The sequence below is a fragment of the Pleurodeles waltl genome, chromosome 4_2, assembly GCF_031143425.1.
Source record: "Pleurodeles waltl isolate 20211129_DDA chromosome 4_2, aPleWal1.hap1.20221129, whole genome shotgun sequence".
Classification (NCBI taxonomy): Eukaryota; Metazoa; Chordata; class Amphibia; order Caudata; family Salamandridae; genus Pleurodeles; species Pleurodeles waltl.
Genome location: NC_090443.1, coordinates 116,397,829 through 116,423,126, shown reverse-complemented (window position 1 = coordinate 116,423,126; position 25,298 = coordinate 116,397,829). Strand labels below are relative to the sequence as shown.

Here is a 25,298-nt window from a genome sequence, read left to right as displayed (position 1 = left end):
AACAAACTCTCATATCCGCGGCTCAAATTAACTCATAATAATACTAAAACTGTACTCATTATTTAATGATACTAATCCATCACTAATTCTTGTTGGGTTCCAGAGTAGCGTGCTACTCATCGAAAAGCACTTCAACGCCTCGTCAGGGGTAGTTAGCACTATCTTGTATTGTATTGTATTGTAATCGTATTTATATAGCGCTACTTGGGAACCCAAGAGGAATTAGTAGAGGATTAGTATAGGGAAATATAAGTACAGTTTTAGTATTATTATGAGTTAATTTGAGCAGAGGATATGTGAGTTTGTTAAATGGACTGACTAGAGTAATGGAGGGATAGAGGGGTGAAGAATCCTGAAGTGTTAATTGGGAGTTTATAGTAACAGGATGAAGCTTGGGATAAGTAAAGGAATGATGGAGGAGGGAAGAGTCTGGGGAAAGTGTTAGGGAGATCATAGTAGCAGGAGGGGTTTTGGATGAGTCAAAGGTGAGATAAATGGGGGAGAATTTAGTAGGGTTGTTTGGGAGATCATGTAGTAAACTAAGATTTGGGTGAGCTAGATGTGGAAGAGGAGGGAAGAGCTTGGGCAGGGCTATTTTGGAGATGAAAGTAGTAGAATGGGTTTGGGAAGAGTCAGAGTGGGAATGGAGGATACATTGATGGAGACATGACATATGGTGATAGGTAGACAAAGTAAAGCTTAAAAGAGAGTACATTTATATTATGTAATTATAATTATACATATATATATATATATACCTATATATTGCAACAGAAAGCCGAAGCACCAATCCACAGCGAATAATGCCTTATTTGCTCAGTTGCAGCAGCACCTTCCATACAGAAGGTCCTTTCAAACAGATGATGATGCGAAATCTTCTTTTGTCAAATTGTTTGTGGGTTTCGGGGGGAAATGACAGATATTATGCTGCTTATACTTAACTGTTATTTCCGATAAGAGCTGGTTATCCACGTTATAGTTTACAATACGTGGTAGTGTTTTAAGGATTATATGTAGTGTCATAAGCATTAGATAGAATGCATATTAGGAGCATCCTTAATTCTGTATTCTTTGTATAGCTAGTGGGATTGAAATGTTAGAGTCAGTATGCTGGACGTGCCTGCGTTCCGTAACTGCCGTGGGTTGATAATATTGGCGTATCCAGAGCATAATGATTATTCGCGTTATGTGTTAATTGGAGGAAATCACATATTGCTTGCCACTTTTAAAAATTTAGAATGCACTATTTTACTTCTGAATACTGGAAAATAATGCAGTGTGTAAGGAAACACCATTTTATTTCAAGATACGTTCTCTTGCTCTCTGTCGCAATATGACTGCCATGTTTACAGCTGCCAGTTGCTAGGCATCAGAAACATAGAAAAGGGACTAATTTTTTTAGATTATAAACTCACTCGTCAACCTAGGATGGAAATAAAATGCGCCTCCATTTTGGAAAAGGGACCGAACAAATTCAATTCACCCGAATCTTTAGAATAGAATATGCTTCAGTGTTAACGTTCAAACTATGTAAGGCATGTATGATTGTTGAATGGTTTTAAACACCTACTAGTGATCTGAATTAATATTGTATTACAAATAATGTTATAGTTAGTTTAATAATGGCCCTTGCACTCAAAAAAATAATTCCGTTAGCGTACTCCTTAGTGCGTTGTGACCGTTTATGCTTACCAGACAAAAATAACCAGATAGCTTATTTGCGAAACCTCCTAGAGACGGCTCTTGATAACAAAACGTTCCTTCACACGTCAAGACGTCACGACGATGACGTACGAGGTATATATAACGGCAGCTTCACAACAAGGAAGTGAATCGCAAAACCGGAAGAGAGACAAAGACAGCAAAGGAGCGGAAACAAGTGAAAGAAAGATATCGAGGATATCAATAAGCGTAAAACGTCAGCAAAGGAAAGCTAGTTCTCAAATTGGGGATCGTGCATAACAACATGAACAACAAAGGTATGGCGTCGTCCTGAATGGGCGGGGATTCAAGCAACGGAGTGGGGACGGGACGGGGTGTTCCTGATAGCACCCACTGAGTCCGTTTAGTGTCCGGATTTAACGGTGAGGAAGCTCTGTACCAGGTTTAGTACCGACCAAAGCGAGGCTGTCGCAGGCATTGGGCGGGGCCTCTGTACTCTGCGGTCTTTTGACCAGCTGCGAAATGGTGTGGTGCGAGCTCTAAAGCGTCACCCGACGCTTTACGACTCTTTCTAATCAGTTATCGGTTAATCTCCCCCTCTGGTTATATTGGTTCTCGAACTATGCTGCTTTTTATCTATACGTATTGTTAGCGTAAATGTATCATTATACCAAATAATATATATGGGGCTGTTTTGATTTGTGTACATTTATCAATGGCTTGCTGATCACACTAGATCTCGTGCTATTTTATTTTTAACCGGGGTTTATAATACACTCGATTTGTAAGTGTGGCCGGGGCATCGATCTAAGATCAAATGGGGTTGAGTAGTACGTTGTCGTTGGCCCCGATGTGCAGGTTTTTTCTCCGTGTTATACAGATAGTGTTTTTTTAAAAATTTTTTTACCCTTCTGTAGTACCTAGGCGTAGGTGTGTGCACGCGGTGTTTTTTTTCCTTTTTTTTTTTTTTTTTTCCTGGCCATGCCTTAAATTGGCCTACGCAAAGTCCCATTCAATCTGTAGAACCTGCTTCTCATTCTGGCACTCACGGCCATGTTCACTCCCCAAATCAGGTCCCCGCTGGTTGATGTGAAATGGCTTTTTAAAGGACATAGTTATTGGTTCTTCATTGCACGACTTCGCCGTACATGCGTTCCACTGTACCGGGATGTGAATCTCTTCATAATGTACACGCACTTATCTCCCTGTGATCCGAAGTATCGAGGCCCTTTGGCAGTATTTCATTTTGCGATCCATAGTCTCCACATGTCTAGTTGGGGGCATGTAACTAATTTGTGACTTAAAGGAAGGGTCCCCGCATTTCGTTGGTGTATTGGGTTAGTACGTGTTCGGGACCGGATTGCAACAAAGGGTGGAGAATGATAGTTTGTCATTCTAAAAATCTAAACGGAATAGGAAGATTCTTCATGTTTACTGTTATCTAGACATACCATATCCATTACGATATGCACTTCGTATGTTCATAGTTTAAGGCTGGCGAATTACCATACGACCCCAACTACTTTTTGTCTATCTGGACGAAATACCTTTTCGCCTTTGTTTTAGTTTAAAGTCTACAGTTCGTGGTAAAAAGTATACGATGTAAAAAAAAAAAAAGCGTTTGTTTGGATCTGTGGCGCTTTCGGTTTTGAATTTATATTAATGCGACTACAGTTGCTCATGTAGCTTTATTAGTTACCCATCAGTGTGCTGTCTATAAAAAGGAAAGAGGCAGTTAACTTGTTGGTGATTGAACATGTCACGTTCTTATTTCTCTCAAATCTCTGCTGAATTGTCTCGCCAAACTAGATACTTAAATACATGAAACTATAACCTCAAAGAATGCACCCTGTGACTTAAGACAGGGTCATGTATCTTTCATATTGCAACTAATATAAACCTTTTGAAAAAATCACATTTCCACACTAACATTCATGATCTTCCAAATTTTTCTGTGTTCGATTAACTGGGCATTAAGGATCAGCTACTTCGATTGTGAAGCAAAGCAAGTGTGTGTGTGGGGGGGGGGGGGGTGGAGAGGGGTAGTGACTTCAGCCAGCAGGTTCAGTGACTGTCACAAATAAACTTTCTGACATGAGGTGCTGCTTTCCTTCACTTTCCATAGAATGTAGACCGTGCCTATTTTCAACATTTTGGACCTAGGAGTACCAGCCTGCCAGGAAGGAGACAAAGTACCGCAGTTTTAACAACATTTTTATTTTTTATCCGCAACTTCATACAATTAATGAATTTCGTACAGAATGTATTATGCAATTGATAATCCTACACTTTCCCCACAAATACATACTTAAATTGTAATCCAGACATGGGTATTAGGCCAGTCTTCCATGATAAATTACTTTTTTTATTATGACTATCATTGCACTGGACCTAAATTAAGTACTGGCACAATGAGTGAAAGAGAACTGGTGGGGGTGGCAGCTCAAGTATGCAGACGGTTTCTTACTTACTACTAGGGCTCAGGGCAGATTCTCGTGGCTGGGAGTAAATGTTCTCAAAGTAGTCATCCCACACACATAGCTGGATGAATGGCTCAGCTGGTTTTGCTAATTTCCTGTTACTTTGTCTCACTAACCACTAAAATTTCTTCGAGTCATCATCAATGGAGGATTCCAAGAGATCGTCCCATTTATTGCTCTCTATTTGCCTTGGCTCACCTTAATTCAGAATATTGAATTCTATGCTCCCTGATCTCTTGCTTTGCTTCTGTTTCATTGCTTTAGGGCTGTTATTCCCTTGCCTGTTCAGTTGTGAAAACCTCCCAATCTGACTGGCCTTCTCATAGACCACCTTGAAATTCTACATAGAAGTTCTAAGCCCAGCAAATTGTCAAACATGCTCAGTGACAATCCTGTCTGGAGTCCCCCGATTGTTGGATATAGCTCCCATGTGGAAATCAGTGGCGGCATACATACCCAATACTGCCTTAGGAGAGGGGCACGCAGCTTCTTACTTCACATTCCTGCAATTTGTGAAAAAGAGAGGAGAGTCCAGCCAAGTGACTTCCTGAGAATGCCGAATTCATAAAGAAATTGTAGGAACTATAAACCGGGAGGTCTGGACCCTTAGCCTCCCAATATGTACTAGGTTAAATAGAGGTTAGTTCCTACGTCAAGAAAATATATTTTTTCTATTAATGGACAATTTTTTTTTTTGAATTTGGTAAATATTCAACAGTCATTTATTTTGTGGTAGAGGGAAGAATCTTGAACAAATGCAGAGAAAAACGTTGCACAAATTCCACTGTTACCGGTGGTTCTCCAAACGAATAATACCAGGGTTGAAGAGAGATCAGGTGACAATGTTCGGAAGAGTAACAGCCAACACGTGTTTCGCCCCTTTGGCTCATAAGCAAGGGCTTTCTCAAGGCTGTAGGAAATGTATAAGTACACATACCGAACAAAAATATTTCCAGATTAGAAGAATACATCCGGTGCAGGTCATGCAGAACATAATGTGCTCCCTTTTAGATGGAACCAATAAATAGAAAAATATAGCCCGGACGTAGTCCCAAGTCTGAGCCTACAACTAAAAGTCATAACAGATAGTGAGGTAAGGCCATGTGTAGGTTTAGAACAAAATATAAGAATGTTATTCATTAGTGTGAAGAGAAACGAAAAGAATTGTTCAATGGAGCAAGGAAGAATTATCATGCTATCTCAAATGTGAATAAAAATGAATAAAGAAGGAAGGTAACATGCTGGCACTCTCGTGAAGTTAGTGCATGCATGCCTGACAAAGGTGCACGCCAACTATATATTGTTTGAAACGTATTATGAGAAATGTAAGTAAGAAAAGAATGAAATACACTCAAGAATAAAGAACCTACCTAGTTCAATACATAATGAAAAACTTCTGACATAAATTGTCGATCTAAACATGGAATTGTAACATATTTAGAGAACATTCATATAAAAGAAAATATTTACAAAGATAGCACAGAAAAAGGCACCCTAAGGTTAATGTAATCAAAGGTGCCCCCGTTCTAATGTATCACCTATTTATAGACCAACAGTTTAAGAAGGGGCTGTGTAGTTAAGAAAAAATCCGAAAATGTCATTGTGTGAAGAATAATTCTGGGCAGCATGCTCGTTATTTACTACGTAAAACAGTGATCTAATAATCTTAACATGGTGCCCCCCAAAGTCTGAAACAAAGTAGCATAGTTAAATAAACGGAGTCTAAGCACTCCAAGCATACAGATAAACCAATTGTTACCTTGCGAGGCGGCGAAACGGCGAAGGAAGCCGAGGGATCCCGGCGCGTCCTGCGATAAATCGCTAAGGTGCCGTCGGGCAACAACACGGCCTTAAGAACTCGTCGTCCTTTCTCCGTTTCGACGAAACGAAACAGAGGAAGGGCCCTAGGTACAATGTTTAAATACAATAGCGGCGGCCATTTTTGAAAGGCGAACAAAGCTTCTCATATTAATAGATCCAGCACGTGAGGAGTATTAATAACATAGTAAAGATCTTTGAAAATTGTAAAATAAAACCGTACAAAAAGAGGGAGAGTGTCAAAGGATGAGTAATAGAGAATTTTGAAAGACGAACTAAACTGCTCATACTAATAGATCCAGCAAGTCAGAAGTATAATTAACACAATAAAGATATTTAAGAATTGTAAATTAAAACCGTACAGAGAGGGGGAGAGTCAAAAAAGTGAGTAATAGCCAAGGAAAAATATGGAAAAAAGTTAGAGAAAATTGCCTGCCAAAGTAAGTTCAACACCCTATAAAAGTATACTACAGGTCAAAGAATAATCATAGGTAGCAAGAATAATCAAAGAAGGGAACAGCCAGTGGACATTATAAAATGTTTTGAAAAAAAATACACTTTCTATAATGTATTCGTGAAAAGAAAGTGTTAAAGAATTAGACAGAAGAAAGGAAATAGATAAGTGAACAGATTGGAACTCATGAAAATGAAAAGAAAAAAAAGACATTAATAAATCAAATCAAGGGTACATTAAATGCAGTCCATCAAAGCAACTGGGACAATACAAAATTTACAACAACCAATAATGCCATTCGTAGTCCTTATTCAAACCATTGTTCACTGTGTCATATTGAATGATCATCCTACTTTCTTCTTGGCGTAGTCGTAAGTGTAGGTTGCCACCCTGTGGGGACGGAGTGATGCGGTGTATTCCACTAAATTTGAAGGATCGGTCATCAGAGTGGAATGCTTTGTAATGCTCCACTAAAGGCGCCTTGGCATCCAGTTTTAGAATGTTCCGGAAATGTTCTTGAATTCGTAATTTTAAGGGGCGAATCGTACTTCCAATGTAAACCTTTTGGCATGGGCAATATATTAGATATACCACATTTCTAGTCTCCTAGTTTATGAAGTCCTTAATCAGAAGTTCTTTATCATTGATATACACTGTAGTTGATTTGTTAAGTCCCAATTTACAAACTGAGCACTTGGTACAGGTGAAAAATCCTTTTGGTTTGGGGAAATAAGGTTCAGTACTTTTATGTTGAAAAAATGAAGGGCAAAGTTTATCTCGGAGATTTGGGGCCCGACTGAACCCTATTTGTGGGTGTTGATTAATAAATTGCTGAATAGAAGGATTACTCTTGATAAGGTGCCAATGTTTTTGAAGATGTTTCTGTACCGAGTGATGGCCATTGTGAAATTGGGTGATAAAACGGATGGTAGTGTCTTCTTTGCGTCGTGGTGGTGAATTAATCATCTTGTTACGATCCATTTTACCCAATTGGATATTGGAAGTGTTCAGCAATGTTTGATTATATCCCCTAGTCAGAAGTCTCTCAGTAATTTGTGAAGAAAATAAATCATAGTCACTAGACTTTGTGCAATTAACTCTAGCTCATCTATACTCGCCTTGTGGAATGTTTTTAATTATACTCGGAGGATGACAGCTAGTGCCGTGCAAGATTGAATTTGCCGCAGTTGATTTTCTTAAAAAAAACTGGTCTGTAATTTCTCATTTTCCACATAAATCAAAAGATCCAGGTACTCCACCTGTGAGTCCGAGATATTATATGTAATGTCTATGTCCCATTTGTTGGGTACTAGGGACTGGAGAAATTGAGTAAGAAGGGTTTTATGCCCTTGCCAAATCAACAAAATATCATCGATATAGCGTCCCCAAAAGATGATATGGTGAGAAAAACATTCATTCTGATCACTCCACAGCCATTCACGTTCTACAGCTCCCATAAGAATAAGCCCTTGCTTATGAGCCAAAGGGGCGAAACACGTGTTGGCTGTTACTCTTCCGAACATTGTCACCTGATCTCTCTTCAACCCTGGTATTATTCGTTTGGACTCTATTTTTGCCGTCCCCAGGAACTAACTGGGTTACAAATTTGTAGAACCACTGGTAACAGTGGAATTCCTGCAATTTGTGGTTGCCTCTAACAGTTGACCACAGGACAGGGCACGTACTGATGAAACAGAAGGGATCAAGTCTTTTTCAGTTAAGACCAAGGGGTTGTGGTCACTCCTCCTTCAGTTGCCGTATCCTGGTGACTAAGATAATATAATCAATGTGATTTGAACAAGCCCCACTTCGAAAGGAAGGTATAGGAATAGCATCAGACCTTGAGCAGCCGTTGCAGGCTGCATGCAAGGGAAAGGTATCCCGTGTGGCAGGCAGCCCTTGAAGATGACACTTTCCTGGTCGTCTTTTTGCTAAAAGGCTAAGGCTTCCTCATGGCACAGGTCCTGGGTAATACCCTTCAGTTCATTAGTTTAGATCGGATCACCAACCACAATTCGGTTTTGGGACTTAAAATGTAGAGTTAGAATCTTGTCCAATAAATAGAGATGGAGATTCCTTTCTATTTCCAAGGCTCTGATTGTACATATTAATCAGTAAGGATAAGTGTTCTCTTGGTAAAAGTAATAATTAACCCTTCGAAATTGGATGACAGTGGGAGCTCTGTTTACATAGGAAAACAACATGGTATTCACCCATGCAAGCAGCCCTCCTTGTGGATATTATTTCAAAGTGAGGGACGGAGAGCAACTTTAAGTTTTATGGTTTAAAGAGATTCTGGGGGAGCCAGGCTCAGTGGAAGGGTAAATGCCTCTTACACGGAAGCAGTCAGCAGTAGTGTTTCCCTGCCACTTCAGTCACCAAAGGAGAAGGGTACTTGAAGTAAGAAACTGCCTAAAGGGCTTGCTGGCTTTATTTCAGAGACGTGAACACTCACAAATGTTCTTTTCATAAAACCAAGGTGATTTGATAAGGATACCAAAATAGTGAGTTCACAAGTGCCACTGGGCATAGTTCTTCATATATATATATATATATATATATATATATATATATATATATATATATATATATATATATATATATATATAATTATTTTTTTTTTTTTTATTCTTCTTTCTTTAAACGAAAATGTGGGTTGCTCGATTAGGCTGAATCGAGCAGGAGTGCCCCTCTTGAGGTGGTTTCACAGGGAATTCTCTACTTTCTTCAGTAGATAAGGATATTGAAGAATTTGGCAGTCCCATGTCGCCTGTAATGTTGCCAAACTCTAGGGGTTTAGCTTCAAGTATAGTAATGTCCATGGCACCTGGGACAAGCAGTCCGTAATTGGTAACTATGGTGTGTGTGTATATATGTGTGTGTATGTATATTTGTGTGTGTGTGTATATATATATATATATATATATATATATATATATATATATATATATTTTTTTTTCTCTCTCCACATGTGCATATCCAGGCAGTAAAGAGTAAGTTTACTTCCTCTAACAATGCTATATTTTTGTGGGGAGTTTTTTTTTGTTTGATTAATTTTAAACCACCCCCCTGATTTGGAAGGTTGTTCAGTAAAAAAAAAATTATGCCAACCAAAAGGAGAGTGAGAATTGCCATTCTGATGTGAACTGGATATATTTTTTTCCTGCTTTCAGAGTTCTAGAGCAGTGGTCTTCACACCTTTTAATCCCTCCCACCAACTAGTTTTCAATTGGGCAATATTTCTCCTGTTTTAAAACAAATACTTATTTTTCAGTTGTTCATATTACACAGTATCTACTGACCACTGGCAGCAAGAGGCCTGCCGTTAGTAAATGTGACACTTTGAAATGGCCGAAAACTAAAATGAAGTTAACCTAATCAGTAAGGTAACTTCATTTTAATTTTCTCCCGTTTAACAGCATTCAGAAGCATTTTGTTCTCACCCTCAAATATTTGAGTTAAGGACTTATTTTAAAGAGTTGAATACCTCTTTGATCTGCAACCTGGTGATGATGCAAAATTAACACAGCCCTAACTTTGAAAAAAGGAGAATGCAACCCTGTGTTTTTTTTCTTCACCCACCCAACTCAGCGACTCTGAAGGTGCCTGGGAGCTACTGGTATCTCATGATCAACTGGTTGGAGGCACCTGATCTAAGGCCACGGGCCCAGACTTTGTTGGACTCTAGTGGGATAGACAGATTGCTTGATGAGATTATACACTATTACTGGGTTTCCCTCCATTGGAGGTAATTTCATATCAGTTATTAAATACATTGAAAGCCTTGCATCTCCAGCTCCCCTACATGGAACCCTCAAAAACTTGACAGAAGTGCTTCATGCTACGTCTTCTCTCAAACTACCATTTAAAAAAATAAAAATCCTTACAGGGCCTTTTCTGGCTGTGTGGGGGAAACTTTTCTGCTGTTGTATAGATTAGCACGAAGATAAAGATCTGCCCATGGCGAGCACATCACCAGACATCCTCATAGTACTAACATCCTGCTTGCCCAGGCTCTCACTGAAGGCTGTCCCTGCAATTCCATCAGGCAGTCCGAGAAGAGAGCAGTTTGCCCAAAATCTTTTTTTCTGCAGGCAGTTGGCTCTGAGGCCCTTAATTGAAACCTGCATCATGGTAAATTACACACATGATGTCTGGGATATGGCCCAGCTTGTGTTGTGTAACTTGCCTGACCCCACTTCAACCTGATTTCTCAGAGCTGGTAAGGGAGACCCATGCCAAGCTGCAGCAAAGCGGGTCATCTAATCTGTGCTGGACACAGCAGATCACATTGCTTGGGCCTTGGTAACCTCAATTTTCCTTCTCCACCACACGAGTGAGAGGTTAAGACTTTACCAGAATGGCCACTCCACCCTTATAGACTTCCTTTTTTATGGTCGATGCCTCTCCCGCGTAAAGGCTGTCTCCATCATTGATCTTTAAGCAGAGCAAGGCAACAGCATGCTCTCTGCCTCTAAACTGAGTCTGCTGGCAACTAAAAAAAAAAAAAAATGTGGATTCACCAGGAGTTTTCCTTTTGAGGCAGACAGTAGCATGCCTCTTAGCATTAACACAAAGGTGATAGCAGTGACCCATCACAGACAAACTAGGATTCTGGTTTTCTGTTACTTGGAACAATGGGTTCCTCAAGGCCAGAGCTCCAAAGATGGTGTTGAACCACCTGCAGGTCACAACTCAATTGTCGTTCAAGCTAGATTTTTTCCATTGCCTGGTCCATATTTTAACCTGTGTCCTCGAAGGGCGGTATTAGACACCTCATTGAGTCTAGGACATCCAGCCTATGATGCAGATGTTTCAGAACAGAGCACAATTCCTAGCACTGATGGTTTTTCACCTACTAGCCTTAGGCATTCTTTTGACCATTCACAGAGGCTGGTCGCATGAGGGACCTCCCTCCCAGTAGTGCCTCCGCAGCCAGTGGCTCTAACACGGTAGTCTTCAGAGTTATCTCAGGATCTTGAGAGACACTGGCAGATTTCCAGTGGTAGAGGTTAGTAGGCAATCCAATTCCGAGGTAGCTGGTCAAACTCCCACAGGCAGTGTCAACAGTCATAACACTTACCTCCACTTTAGGTTGCATTGCCCACCTTGAGGAACCTAAGACCAGAGGCCTTTGGTCTCCGGACGGAGCAGCAGATGTTGCATATCAATTTGCTGGAACTTGGGTCAATTAACAAAGCCTTCCTTGCATCCCTTTGTAGCCAATATGTTAAGATTCTTGACAGACATTGCAGCAGCAATGTGGTACATCAACAAGCAGGGAAAACAAAGGTCGCAGCTTCATCTTACTCCATTGCCCCTTCACTGGCTCACCAAGGGTGTGTGCTAGATACAGCCAAGGACGTTATTGGGGTGGCAGATAATGGCTGGCACTCTTGGAAGTACCCCAAAGTCATGAGGGTTTTGAAAACTTTGTGGATACGTTTTCTCCATTGACACTTATAATGTCCAAATGTTACCTAAATCTTCTAATTCTAACCTTTTTAATGTGTGCTGTGTTGTTTTTTTTTTTTTGGGGGGGGGAACCTTCGCACAGTTGACCATTGCAGCTACTTTTAAGGCAATGTTTTTCTCATTGCTATTATGTCAGCAGGATATGTGAGGTAATTGCAGTTTCTAATTGTGAAGCCCCCCCCCCCCCTTTCATTAATCGTTCTTGACAAACTGGTTCTCAGAAGCAGTGCTGTCCCTTTCATCTAGGCTAATCCATCATTTATCATCTTTCTTTCCTCATCCCCTACATCAGAGGTCTTCAAACTGGGGGGTGGGCCCCCCTAGGGGGGCCTGAAGTGATCCCAGGGGGGTCCCCAGACTCTGGCCAAAATAAATATCATACAGATAACAGGCCTTTGTTGTAAGCAGAAGCGTGTTATTGCAGTTTTTTAAAAGGTAACAGTACTTAACTGCTAGGTTAAGACATATTTGAACATTGCCATGTTTATAAAATAATTGTGAAAAATTCTGAGGGGGGCCCAGTGATTATTTTTCAACTGGGGGGGGGCGCGGCATTCTAAAGTTTGGAGACCTCTGCCGTACATCCTATGAAAGAGAAGCAGCCCAACAGACAGGACTCCAAAGAAAGTAGCCGGCTTATGTTGACAAAAACAAGGAGTTTAGAGTTGGTAACCATTTGTTTATTGGATATGCAGGCCAATTGAAGGGCATCGTAGTACACATGGGCTTTCTTGTGCTGAATAAGTTCATGCCTCGAAATATGCTATGCCTTGGCACCCCAGGAATTACTGTAAGCCATTTGGTCTCAGCTCTGGAAAGGTGGGGGGGGGGGGGGGGGGGGCAAAGAGTGTCCTGGTTCCAGAAGTTTTCAAGGTGCCATCTTGGTCTTCCCTCTACACTTTGGCATTTCTGCTTGGACATAGAAGTTCGAAGGGAAGGCTGCTTTTCATGATCAGTCACCAGTTGAGTGACACATGTTCTAGACTTCATTGTAACTGAGTTTAAGAAATGTTAGAATTGTAAATCTTATACAGCATTCCCAAGGTGTGCTGAGCAAAGGCCGATCATACATACAGATGTTGGTAGCTTCCCCCCCCCCCCCCCCCCCCCCCCCCCCCCCATGGAAACGTTATGGGAGTGAAATCCAGTCTTAAATAAGGCAGTTTTAATCACCCAAGTCGTGCTGTATGATCACTAAGAGCTGAGTGGCCTAAACTCCACTGCAAACCTAGGTCAGGACCATTTATCTTAGAGAGATAAGTCTGATCTACTTAACCAGTTATGGTGTTCGAGCGCACCAAAGTCACTCCAGGGTATCATTGTCGTACTGTACAAAATCTGAAAATAATGTTGGGAGCATGTATGAGTATCAGTGCACCTAAACTGTTTGTTTTTCATCCCCATCCATTAGGCCAGTATCCGTCACAGCCTGGTTATCCAGGCCAGCAACCTGGTGCACCCCCTGTGTATCCACAGTCCATGCATCTTCCTCAGGCTCCACCCTACACTGATGCACCTCCAGCTTACTCAGAGGTAAGTAGCGTTCAGATGCACAAACTGTTCTGTAATGGAAGTGGGTATCTCTAGAAAGAAGACATTTTTATTTTTTGTCAGACTTTGGGGTGGACTTGCTCGTTGTATTGACTAATTATTTGAGCATCTTTCTGTTATCAAATACAATAATTGACATTGGATTTAGGCCATATCCAGTGTAGTTCGTCTGTCTGTTTAAAAAAAAAAATATATATATAATTTATAAGCCAAACATCCTGGCTTATCTGAGGTGTGCAGCTGCCACGTGCTATTAAACATAGCTTCACCCATCTCAATTGTCTCTCCTCCAAGGTTAGAAACATTAAGTATTTGAACTGGTGGAAATAACCTAATCTACAGTGAGATTTGTTTCTTTGGATGTATCCTCTGCTCAGTGTTTCAGCTATCAAAATAAAATATATATATCTCATCCTAAACACTAAATGTTCCATCTGTGAGGAGAGCAACCCCCAGACTAGACACATTTTGCTTACATATTTAAAAAAAAAAAAAAGGAGCATTGGCTTAGCCAATAGGTCTACCCTTTGGTACCTTAGAAGTGTTTCGCCAGGCAGCACATTATCCTGGGCCCTTCAATTATAGCTTAATTCTTCAATGTGTGAAAGGCTTTATGAAGCTAAAATTGGATCCACTTATATTTTTAAAAAACATAAAAATAAACGCCACACAAAATAAATGTGTGCCAAATTGCAGGCTCATGACGTGTGAAACAAAGTAAACAGGCAGCATTGGTTTGCTTAGAAAAGCAAAACTACAATCTACCTAAACAAAATCCAGTTCCTCACGCTGCAAGCCTGTCTACACGTACATCCTCCATTCAGCTGGACGTCTAAGTTTACACGGCTCATAGGAACCTGGAACTGTTGTGCTGCTGGCTCCAGCACTTCCCTCGTGCAACAGATTTGCCAGGAATGCTGCTGGCATTCCTAAGCAAATTCTGAAGCACAAGCATGATATGTTATGCAAATCAACCAAATGTAGACAGAAAATAAACTGGTTACGGACGAGAAATGGTGTAGGATTGCATCTAGCATTAACAGTTTTATTTGTTGTTACTAATAACAGCTTCTTTTAGAAGACTAGAACATGGTAAATACTAATATGAAGTAAAAAAAAAAATATATATATTTGTGCATCGATTGACTTTGGGGTGAGGGCCTGTTCTATCATCAGAAGGCTAAAGTTTTCTGAGAGGTTGGTCTCAGGAACACCGTATTCCATCAGGGGTAACTGAGTGGAAAGGGAGACAGGCATGCCAATTTAAATTTTTTACAAAAAAGGTAATAGTTCTCTTTAGGGGCCAAAAAAAATCTAGTGCGTGTGACCCAATTAATTTTGGGGCAGGTAAGAAGGCTTAAGAACGGCATTAGATGTAGTTTTTACATTTAACAAACACACAGAGTACAACATGTAAGTGGATATTACATATTGCCACACCCTTGTCAGCGATTTTGGGCGTGGGTGGCTAAGCAATTATGCTAAAGGGAAGGACATGGTGATGGTTCCAAACAGGACCTCCTGGAGGAAACTAGATGCACAGATCAAGGGAGGGGCTTGGGGCGAGGGAGAGCTGCCTTTCCCAAACTGGCGATGGAAACATCTGCGATAGATGAGCACTTAAAATGATGAAATGGTCTTAAAACAGGTGTTCAACGACATCATTGCAACAAGCATTTGCAAAGCAACAGGCCTCGCATTTGCTTGAGTTAGAGCTAATGCATTATAAATTAATAACTGGTCTTTTCTTGCCACATAAATTGGTCAACCCTGCCTCATAATTCCGTCTTTTCTTGCAATATAATTCAAGTAGTCCTGCATATAGCTAGATCACTTCCACTTACCTTCCTCCTCTATCTGCAGGAAAATTTAAAATGCTGCATTTAGCTTTTTACTCTAAACCAGCATTACATGGTTAACGCCCACAGAATAGATCACAACAGGGCTGCAGCTTTTGCGCTCAACCTGAAAGAGGCCTAACTGACCACTAGCAAGTACGATTTTTAACTGACATTGCAATGTACAAACAAAATGGTTCTAAGCTCGCAGAAGTATACAAGAGTTTGGATGGTTGTGCTCAACCTAATAATTCTAAAGTTCTGCTTCTAGAGTGGATGTGATCATGCCATGACTTCGAAGTGCAAGACAACAGCAATTTAAAAGTAAAAAAAAGCTAAAAGCAGAAGCATAACAATGTGTCATTTTCAAGATCTGTGTCAACATGCGTAATAAAACACCGAAACTTAAGGCAAAGCTCATCTTGGTCCCATTTGTATCTAGTGCAGTTCATAAGGAAACGTTTCTTTAATTTTGGGGATAATTCTTTGAAAACAATAGCAGCTGCCAGTCTGCAAAGTAATACATTCTAATGGTATGCTAAATGTAATATTGTGAACATTCCTTTACAGAGTAGCAGACATTAGCCCCTGCATACATTTGAAAATGTCTTTCGCAGATATTTTGTATTGTATTGTATTGGTGTATTTATAGAGCGCATTCCAGCAAAAGCATCGAAGCGCTAATCAAACCGAGATCTAGAGACAGGCCTAAACTACCAACTGGAACACCTTTTGAGCAAAGAGCCAGGTTTTAAGGCACTTCCTAAAGCAAAAATTAGTCGCCATTTGTCGGAGTGAAAAAGGCAAGGTATTCCAAAGCCCTGCCGCTTCCACTGTAAAGGCACGGTCACCCCACCTGGCCTTATTACAGCGGGGGACCGAGATCATATATTTAAAAGAAGATCTCAGATATCTAGTCGGTTGATAAAATTGTAAAGCAGACTTCAAATAGTTATATCCTTCCGACTGTAAGGCTCTATGCGTAAGACAAAGTGTCTTGAAAATAATTCTTTTTAATCGGCAGCCAATGGAGAGAACTCAGACAGCCACTAGCTGATGCAGACTGAGGGAGATTCAGAAAAAGGCATGCTGCTGTAGTCTGAATAGACTGTAGCTTGTCAAGCGAGGATTTATTTGCATTTAGCAACAACGCATTACAATAGTCAAGTCTTGAGGTGACCAACGCCAGCACAATCGGCCGACTTAAATCATTCTCTAGAAGGTGTAAGATTTTCTTAAGTGTTTTTAGAATCCAAAAGCAGACCTTGACTGTATGATTAATCTGTGGTTTGAAGGAGAGGGTGTCATCAAAAATGATGCCTAAGTTTTTAGCAGAGGGTACAGGAGAAGGACAACCCCCCATAAACCGAAGGCCACCAACTGTTGTTCCAGGGTGAATTTTTGCACCTGAAACACAATCACTGTCTTGTCCCCGTTAAGTTTAAGCCAATTATTGGCCATCCAATTGTTGTTTGCTGTCATACTGCATTGGAATTTCTCCTTTGTGTCCTCCCAATTATGTGGAACGGGCACAATTACCTGCGTATCATCTGTGTAGGAAACAATCTGAAAACCAAAGGAGCGTACCAGATTCGCCGGAGGCGCCATATACAAATTAAAAAGCATAGGACTAAGGGAGGACCCCTGCGGAACTCCACACGGAAGATGAAAAGGGGAAGCACAATGGTCGCCACAGGCCACCGTGATCTTTCTATCTGTAAGAAAGGAGCTGAGTAACTTCCAAGCCTTCCCTCTCCCTCCAGCCTGGGACAAATAATTAAGGAAAATAGAATGAGAAATAGTATCGAATGCGGTTCCAACAGTGAGGGCCAAGCTGCCAAGAAGGCGTTCTTGGTGCCCGGCGGCCTATGGAGAAGGCCTTCAAAGGCCAGGCTGCTATGGACTTTAATTTTAAAATAAGTGCTTTCACATGTCTGAATGCTGCCATTTAGTTCAGTTAGCGAACAGCTTAAGTGATTTTTTTTTAATTTTTTTAGAATAATGGCTATTCCTCCCCCACCCCCCCTCTTTTTCCGTTCTTGTCATGTCTAACGAAGGAACAGCCTGGGGGTGATGCGATTAAAAGGTCCGGGTCAGAGTCGGCTCTGGCCCTGTTTTCCATAATAAAAATGCAATCAAGGTCAGCTGAATCAATCCTATCATTGATTTCAAGGGCATGTTTAATGAGAGAGCGGGCATTAATTAGGCCCCAAATCATAATGGGTTAGGGAGACTTCTCATTCGTAGCTGGATCTGAAATCAGCCTTTCTTCCGAGTGGTGCATAGGCTTCCACTGACAGAAGTTACAAGAAGCACTCATATTTACCTCCAGTTCTAGTTGCCTGCAGCAGTAGTTGGAAGGGACTTTTTGTAGGGATAATAAATCATGATTGAGGTAAGCAATACGGTGTGGGGTATTAGGGGCATAGTGACCGGCCCCTTCTGGACGCAGACGGGCTTGCCTTTGGCGCGCATCTGCTTCAACGGCCCCATAAATAGCCAATATTTCCCCCCCCACCCCCGGAAGCTAAGGCGTTGGCCGGCAACTAGTCCGCTGACCCGGATACTGCCAGGATGTCTGCCAGCTCAAAGCCAAAAGGAGGTGGGCTCTAACAGGCCCAGACCTCGGAGGCAGTGGCAGACCACGCAACAGAGACTCTGCCGGGGTGACAAACGAAAAACCCCCGTTTATATAAAAAATTCGAAAGATAATTTTGACACAGATATACCCTGGAGACACAAACTGGAGAACCACTTGACCCCAGACTTACTACTTTCCAATTCCCTGTGAAAACTTTCACATCTGCATTTTGAAATCCCAATCGTGTTTAGGATACACATATTAAAAAGTAATTTTAAGGCATACAGTCACAATGCAGCTCCTGCAATCTGTTAAACCAATCAATAGTATATTTTACTAGCTTATTTTATAAGCCACAATATAACAGGTTGCAGCACATTTATGCGCGACAGACATTATTTGTGCCACTGACAGCTGTCCATTGACCTCATGCCACGTGTGGCACCGTCAGCCAGTACTGGCTTAATGGCCAAGCAGACATTATGTTTTGGGACTTTTAATTTCACTTGTCAAAATCACAACAGGAAAATCCCACATACAAAATGTTGTATTCCAAAAAGCCAGGGTTAGCTGAAGGTGTTGAAAATAGCAACTGGCCTCCTAAACCATAAGTTAAAAAACAATCTGTCTCAAACATCATGCAATCCATCGTGCTTAGCACCAGCACAAAATATCATAACCTTTCCACTGTATGTGCAGGTACACAGTCAGACCACTCCAAATATGCGGATTCTGTGTTCAAACGCAGTTAAGTGTCTGCAGAAACTAGAAACAAATGCATGAAACAGAAACCTAGACCTTTCACTGTAGCATTTTGCTTTCAAATCTACCTGTTGCTATGTACGAGGTTTCATATGTGACTTCCTGGCTATGTTAAGAGGTGGTAAACACAGACTGGGTAGCACAGTGTCAATGTTTCTAGGTCTTGAAAATGAACTTGCGGCTGTCTTAAAATCACACTGGGAAAGGTGCCCAAGCTTTTCGGTCGTAAAAAAAACAAACAGCCAATTAGAGCTTTTACTGTTGTAAATTTCTAACCGAACATTTCTTGCCACATAAATTGAAAATTAAAAGTAAAATAATTGACCTAAGCAAGCCAACTCAAAGCGCCACTGCCGCCATGAGCATTTGCGTGAAGGAGGGGACACAGAACAAAAACCAGGCTCAACAGTTTAAAAAAAATAAAAAATACCATTGAACACGAAGCATAGCGCCGAGCTGTGAGGAGAAAGGAGCATGGGATTAAAGGGAAACAAAAAATTATAGGAGGTGAGGCCATCACACGCTGGAGGAAGCATGACATAGAGGACAACAAAAATGTTATTAATGAATGCTCCCTGGGCGGGAACTTAGCACGCCAAGGAGGGACATTTAGTACAATGCACCAATAAAAGTAAAGCATTTAAGGCGAGCACAAGAGATCAAATGGCAAGAGTGGGTGTGGCTTAAGCCCCTATACTGAACACATTATGTCTCCCAAGGACCATGCTTGTGCTGCCTAGTTTTGACCTAAAACAAACCAAGCCAGCTGCGTGTGAACATTAACCTGCTCCGCCCAGTGCAGCATTTCTAGCACCATTACGAGCCCTCCCTTATGGTAAAATAAATGCACAAGCAGTAGGAGAAAGGGATAATAAAAACCGATTTAGCGGCTACGATACAAGATAGCTTCTGTCAGCCTTTGCTTTGCTGGATTTCACTAAGTGCCGACATTCACCCCTTCTGTAAAAGATGAGTTAGCTTTAAAGTTGCAGGTCGAAAGTGGAAGAGGGGAAAAAAAGTTGGAGTGTGTAATGAGAGTAACTTAGCAGTAGGTTGCTGCCTCAAACGTTGGGCACTAACAAAGCAAAGAAACATATTATTTTTTATTATTTGCAGTGGCATACCTGTGCAAGTATGGAAATGCAAGCCAAAACAAATGTCAGCAACATGGGAGGAATGGAGTGCCGCAACAAGGCTCAACAGTTTAAAAAAAAAAAAAAAAAAAAAAAAAACACACATACTTTTGAGCATGGCGCTGAGCCTTGAGGAGAAAGGATTGGGCTTCTGGTTAAAGAGAAATCTGAAACTAGATGGGAGGTGGGGCCATCACACGCAGGAGGACATGTGGCAGTGAGGTGGCCAACAAGAATGTGCTGTTTGTTAATACTCCCCGGGTGGGAACCCATTGCTCAAAGGGGAGGGACACTTAGCACAATGCACCAATAAAAGTGAAGCAGTTAAGACTAGCACAACAAAGAACAAATGGCAAGAGTGTGTGCGGCTAAAGCCCCTATACTGAACACAGCATGTCTTGCAGAGACCGCACATGCACTGCCTAGGCTGGACCTAAATAGGCTATCTAACTTAATTTAGCTATGTGCAATGACTTGAAACTTATGTCCAACTAATTAGTTTCATGAATTTGGGTGTACTTTCTGGACATGTTTCAACCATTGCTACAGATCTGCATGTACATTCATCATACTTTACCTTATTAGCAAAAAGTTTTGTCCGGTTAATTCTCTTATTAGTGTTTAACAAATATATTTGTCTTATTCTCAGCTCTTTCGCCATGGCTACATGCCTCAACCTGCGCCAAACATCGCTCACATGTCTCCACCCTATCCTGGTACTTCTTTGTATCTTCCTATGGCGCAGCATATGGGCCCCATGGGACAGTCTATGCCCATGGCCTATTATCCTATCGGAGCAGTCTACCCACCAGGCTCTACAGTCCTCGTTGATAATGGGTATGATGCTGGGGCTCGATTTGGTGCTGGTGCGTCACCAAGCATTCCTGTAAGTATAAAATAAATTCTGGCTAACTTGTGGTGCCTGTACTTTGTGGATTTTATCTGTTTTGTTAAAAAAATTAACTGAGCGTGACCTTTGTCTTACACACCTTAGAATTTGAGCAATTCACCAGTTGTGTAAATTAAAGGTATTTATAGGGTATTCTAGTGTTATTTATTTAACATTGCCTTAGTAAGCAAAGGCTGTCCAGGCTGACTTGTGGTTCCCACAGTGGTGAAATGGTCTGAACACAACTTGAATGATTAGGTTTTACCATATACATGAATCTCGAGTGCATTCGTCTCATTCCACACATTGCCTCTCGTTATTGTGACGATAGGATTAAATGAACAATAGATTTGACTCACTGACTTGAGGTATTCTTAAATGTTCCCTTGCAACCTTTTAAAGGGGTTAAGGCTCCAGGCCCAGGTTACGTACGTTTCTTACGCCAAATTGATTTTGTGACTACAGGTTAATGTGCAAGCCCCCATGTAGTCGTAGCTTCTGAATTTGCAATACAATATCATGCCGTATCTGCTTCTGCCTCCGTCCAGATAACACCAATAAACAGTTAAAGACTTTTAGTGCTGCAAGATAGTGGGTGCTGACTGTGTAACACTTTGATTTGGTCACATGAGTCCATGGAGCAATGTTGAGACCGACATTCGAAACTAGTCTGGGTACCACACCTTAAGTTAAAAACATAGTAACTTGTTCAATCTCTGTATTGGGCATCCTTCCTCCTGTACAGCTGGATAGTTCTGCTTTTGTGAACACCTGGATAGTACTGCTTTTGTGAACACATCTGTTCAATATACATATTTTTATAACTGGCCGTAAAGCTTAACATTTTGCAAATATTTTGAAGAACGCGTTCGAATATTAATTGCATTTGAACTGCTTAATACTTAAGCAATTTGTTCTTAATGTGTAGTCCGGAGGGTCTGAGACATGTACTGCGGAAATCTTCCGCAGTTTAGAAAATAAAATAGCAGTAACAGAGTAATAAAGTGTCCTTAAATAAAGGAGCAAAATGTGCAATGGAAAATGTTAAGTGCTCTAAATAGAAGAAACTTGAAATGGGACACAATTAGGTTGGTATTATCAGATTTATTTGTGGGAGCGGTGCAAGCAACAGAATATGCTATGGATTAGCTATGTCCTCAGTGAAGTTAGGTAAGCTCCAACCTTCGCATTAACATTTTCTTTTGTTTTTCTTATTTGTGAATTAACAAACCTATTGCTTGATTTGTTCGTTTCCTTCATGAATGTGTTTCTTGATTATTTATTTTGGATTGTTTTGTAGTTCAAATCGTCAGTTACTTAGGTCTGAGTAGTCTGATTGCAATGACTCTGGTTCCCCCTAATTATTAGCTAGGGATTTTGATAAGTCAAAATGGTACAACCACTGACTTAAACTATTTTAAAATATTAAAACATCTGTACAGGTCACTGGTACTGCCACATCTGCTCGGTAGTTATCACTCCACTGTGCACAGCTGTTGGATGGTTAAACTTGTTTTATGAAAACATTGATCTCTGGTGCAATATTATCCCGTGTGGAGGGACATCAGTGGACCAATGTACTACCCTTTGTGATATGGGGCCAGCTGTATCAAAGGGTTTTACTCATTCTGTGTGTACAGGGAAAATGTGTTCATACATATGGCCTTTGGTGTCTATTGTAAGTAACAACAAACATTATTTTAAATGAAAAACGTAACTGTCAAGCCGGCATGATTAGGGCGCTGACATCCCTGGATATATATGTTTTCAGACTATGTGTAGGGGTACAATATTTTTATTGACATGTTTGCTAGACGAATAGCCATCTGCATGTTTCTGGCTGTTCTAATCCTGTTTGTGGTGTCGTGTCCTGAGCAATTTAGCTCAAGTTGTTTTCTCTAGTTATACTAAGGCAGGTACAGTGCTAAGAAGCAAATAGAACAAGCTGGCTATCTTTACCCACCCTCCTAAATATTCATTTTCTTATTCATTAAAACTTTAATTATTGGTGCTCTGGTTTCTTGATGATTGGTGTGTGGTTGTTAGAGCTTAGACATTAATGCCTTTGTTGCGTCTAGTATTTGTCTAGCAATAGTGGTAAATAAACAATATCACCAAAAGTTTTTGCTCTGAGTGATGCACCCAGGAAAACATATTTATTTCTTGTTTCTAGCTATGCTGCTAAGGGACTAGGTTGAGCACGTGCAAATTTGTGTTTAGGAAAAGTGAAATGTCTTTCACCTGCCGCAAATGACGTATTGCAGCAATCCGTGGTGGTGAGTAAAGAATGGTGTTCTCGCACTACAGAGTTCACTTCGAGGATTTTTATAGGAAATCCCTGTGGCTGGGCAGTAAAATGCAAGTAGCTAACACATGGGTTTTCATGCAGAATAACAATATGGATCAGGGCAAATTTAGGCAGAGTGACTATGAAGGTTACCTCCTCAAATGTTGGTGGTAGTTTGTAATGTGCGTGGGATACTTCATCCTTTGGCATGAGTGGGGCATGGGTACCTATGAAATATGTATTTCATACCATATAATGTGTGTGTATGCCAATATTATTATTTTTTCTTTGCTTAAACAGATTTTTTTTTGTTCCCAAAACCCCCCACAGCCACCACCTCCAGGATGCCCTCCCAATGCAGCCCAGCTGGCAGCCATGCAGGGTGCCAATGTGGTAGTGACACAACGGAAGGGCAACTACTTCGTGGGCGGCTCAGACGGTGGCTACTCCATTTGGTGAAGATAACCACACCCACAAGGAGCAAACATCACATCCTGTCAGCACTTCTCACAAATGTACTGCTTTAGTCATATTAACCTAAATCTGTTTATTTAGACACATGTGTGTCTTCCTGGTGCCTGAATTACGATGGCTCTCCAATACACAATCTTTAATCAAAGGACCGGTAGGTGTGACCCTTTTAGAAGGGCTTAAGTAAAGCAGCTTGGCAGTCCTGCCACCTTTGTAACCAGTGGCACTGGGTTTTGGCATGCATTGTTTAATGTTTAAAAAAAAAAAATGCGGAGGCAAGTGTGACTGTGCAGAACCAAAAGAAATTCTGCTTGACCTTCTCTGTTCCCTTGAAAGTAGGTGTCTCTCTTGAGTGGGATAATAACTTTTTTATTTTTTAAGTGGACCCATAAATGTTTATTTCTCCCCCTGCCACCCATTTGAGCACCTTAATCTCCGTGGTGCTAGGTCATAAGTGAATGTTTAACCTGTTGATTAATCGCTTCATGTCAAGAACTTCCTGAAAAAGAGGGGGGGGGGGGGAGTATTTTTTTTGGGCAGTAGAGGAAAGAGTGGGCCTTGATTATCCTGTATTTTTATGTACGGTCTTTGAGAGTCTTGCTTGTCAAAGACCTTTAATTACGAAATGCTTTGCCATTTACACAATTGGAGGGGATTCCTAGTAGACCGGAAATGTTAATTCTGCATACTTTTACTGAAAAATGTGACTCATCCCTTGTGTTTTATTTGGAGGCCGGTCATAGCTCTCCTTTCCCATAAATATTTTAATTGATGTTTTGGGCATTTTGTCTCTTTGATTTATATCTGCAATATAATTCTGATTTCTGAGCTGCGCTTTTTTTTTTTCTTTTTTTTTCTCCCCCCCCAATATGTGCTAAAATGCAGTTTAAGGATAACCTGTAGTGGCACGGGAGAAGCATCAGTTTGACTCCATCCTTCTTTCTAAGACTGTTTTATTGTCAAACCACCTTCCTGTGGTGGAAAGAAAGGGAGGCTGTGAATCTTGCATTGTAAAGCACCATCACCCCCGTAACAGTCCCTTACTTGGTCTGGCGGTGGTGACGAGTCAGCTGGCAGTGCCAGTATTTATTGGTTCAAATAGGTCTCTTCCTTACACAGTTAAGCTGTTTTTTTTTGTTTTTTAGTTTGCAGTCTCCAGGCTAAAATCTGGTTGGGTTGGGGGGCGGGGGACGGAGGGGGAGGGAGAGAAGAGAGAATCGCTAAGGAATGGTTTATGACCTTGTGCATTTTTAAGTTGCACTTTGGACTTTCATGCTTGTATTTTCAGGCCAATCTCTTCTTCTCATGCCTTATGAGCATACTTGTAAATGGCGAAGAATCAAAACCACTGCCAGTTGGGCAGCTTTTTTTATTTTATTTTTCTCTTGACAGTGTGGTCATGTGAAAATTATATTGATATGTTTCATTTTCTGTCGCAGGTTGTATGTTGGCATTAAGTTAAGCGGAAGGGCTCTGACTTCTGATGGCATCAATTCTTTTTGTGTGACCTAGCACCTTTGTTATCTGTGTGTCCCTAATATTGAATTTTAGCCAAAGTGCATCAAATATATTCTCCAAATGTTCTTGGTGGTGGGTATCACTAACAAAGAGGTTACCACCATCAGTGAAATGAATAACCTAGGGTGTTTCAACATTTTTGACACTTTAGTGTATTAGTGATGGGAGCAAAGTCATAAGAGGTTGTGTATTCTTTTTTTTTTTTTTTTTTTTTTTAATTTTGGTGTCAGAGTGATTTAGGTTTATTGTTACCTTGGGGACCTAAAGGGCGAAATTATAAAAATATAAGATTTTTCTAGGGCATGGCATGTTATAAGAGAGCAGCTGGAATTCTGTATTCTCAATGCACTTTGTGGGTTTGAAAGAGCACATGATTTAT

At 40.8% G+C, this 25,298-nt stretch overlaps 1 protein-coding gene across 2 annotated transcripts; it reads left to right on the top strand.

The window, feature by feature from the left end:
• Positions 1 to 1,829: 1,829 nt before the first annotated feature.
• On the top strand, positions 1,830 to 24,174 carry DAZAP2 (DAZ associated protein 2). 2 transcript variants are annotated; one of them, XM_069230898.1, is made up of 4 exons: positions 1,830 to 1,979; positions 13,301 to 13,422; positions 20,404 to 20,640; positions 23,261 to 24,174. In XM_069230898.1, the coding sequence occupies exons 1-4, from the start codon at positions 1,967 to 1,969 to the stop codon at positions 23,387 to 23,389; spliced, it is 501 nt and encodes a 166-aa protein (XP_069086999.1). In that variant the 5' UTR covers positions 1,830 to 1,966; the 3' UTR covers positions 23,390 to 24,174. The 2 variants fall into 2 exon arrangements, with proteins under 2 accessions (XP_069086999.1, XP_069087000.1); XM_069230899.1 differs by having other exon boundaries at positions 1,968 to 2,084.
• The last annotated feature ends 1,124 nt before the right edge of the window (positions 24,175 to 25,298 follow it).

Coding starts and splice junctions, on each gene's coding strand:
- DAZAP2 (XM_069230898.1), top strand. Junction 13,423..20,403: donor CACCTCCAGCTTACTCAGAG/GTAAGTAGCGTT, acceptor TCTTATTCTCAG/CTCTTTCGCCATGGCTACAT. Junction 20,641..23,260: donor GTGCGTCACCAAGCATTCCT/GTAAGTATAAAA, acceptor AACCCCCCACAG/CCACCACCTCCAGGATGCCC.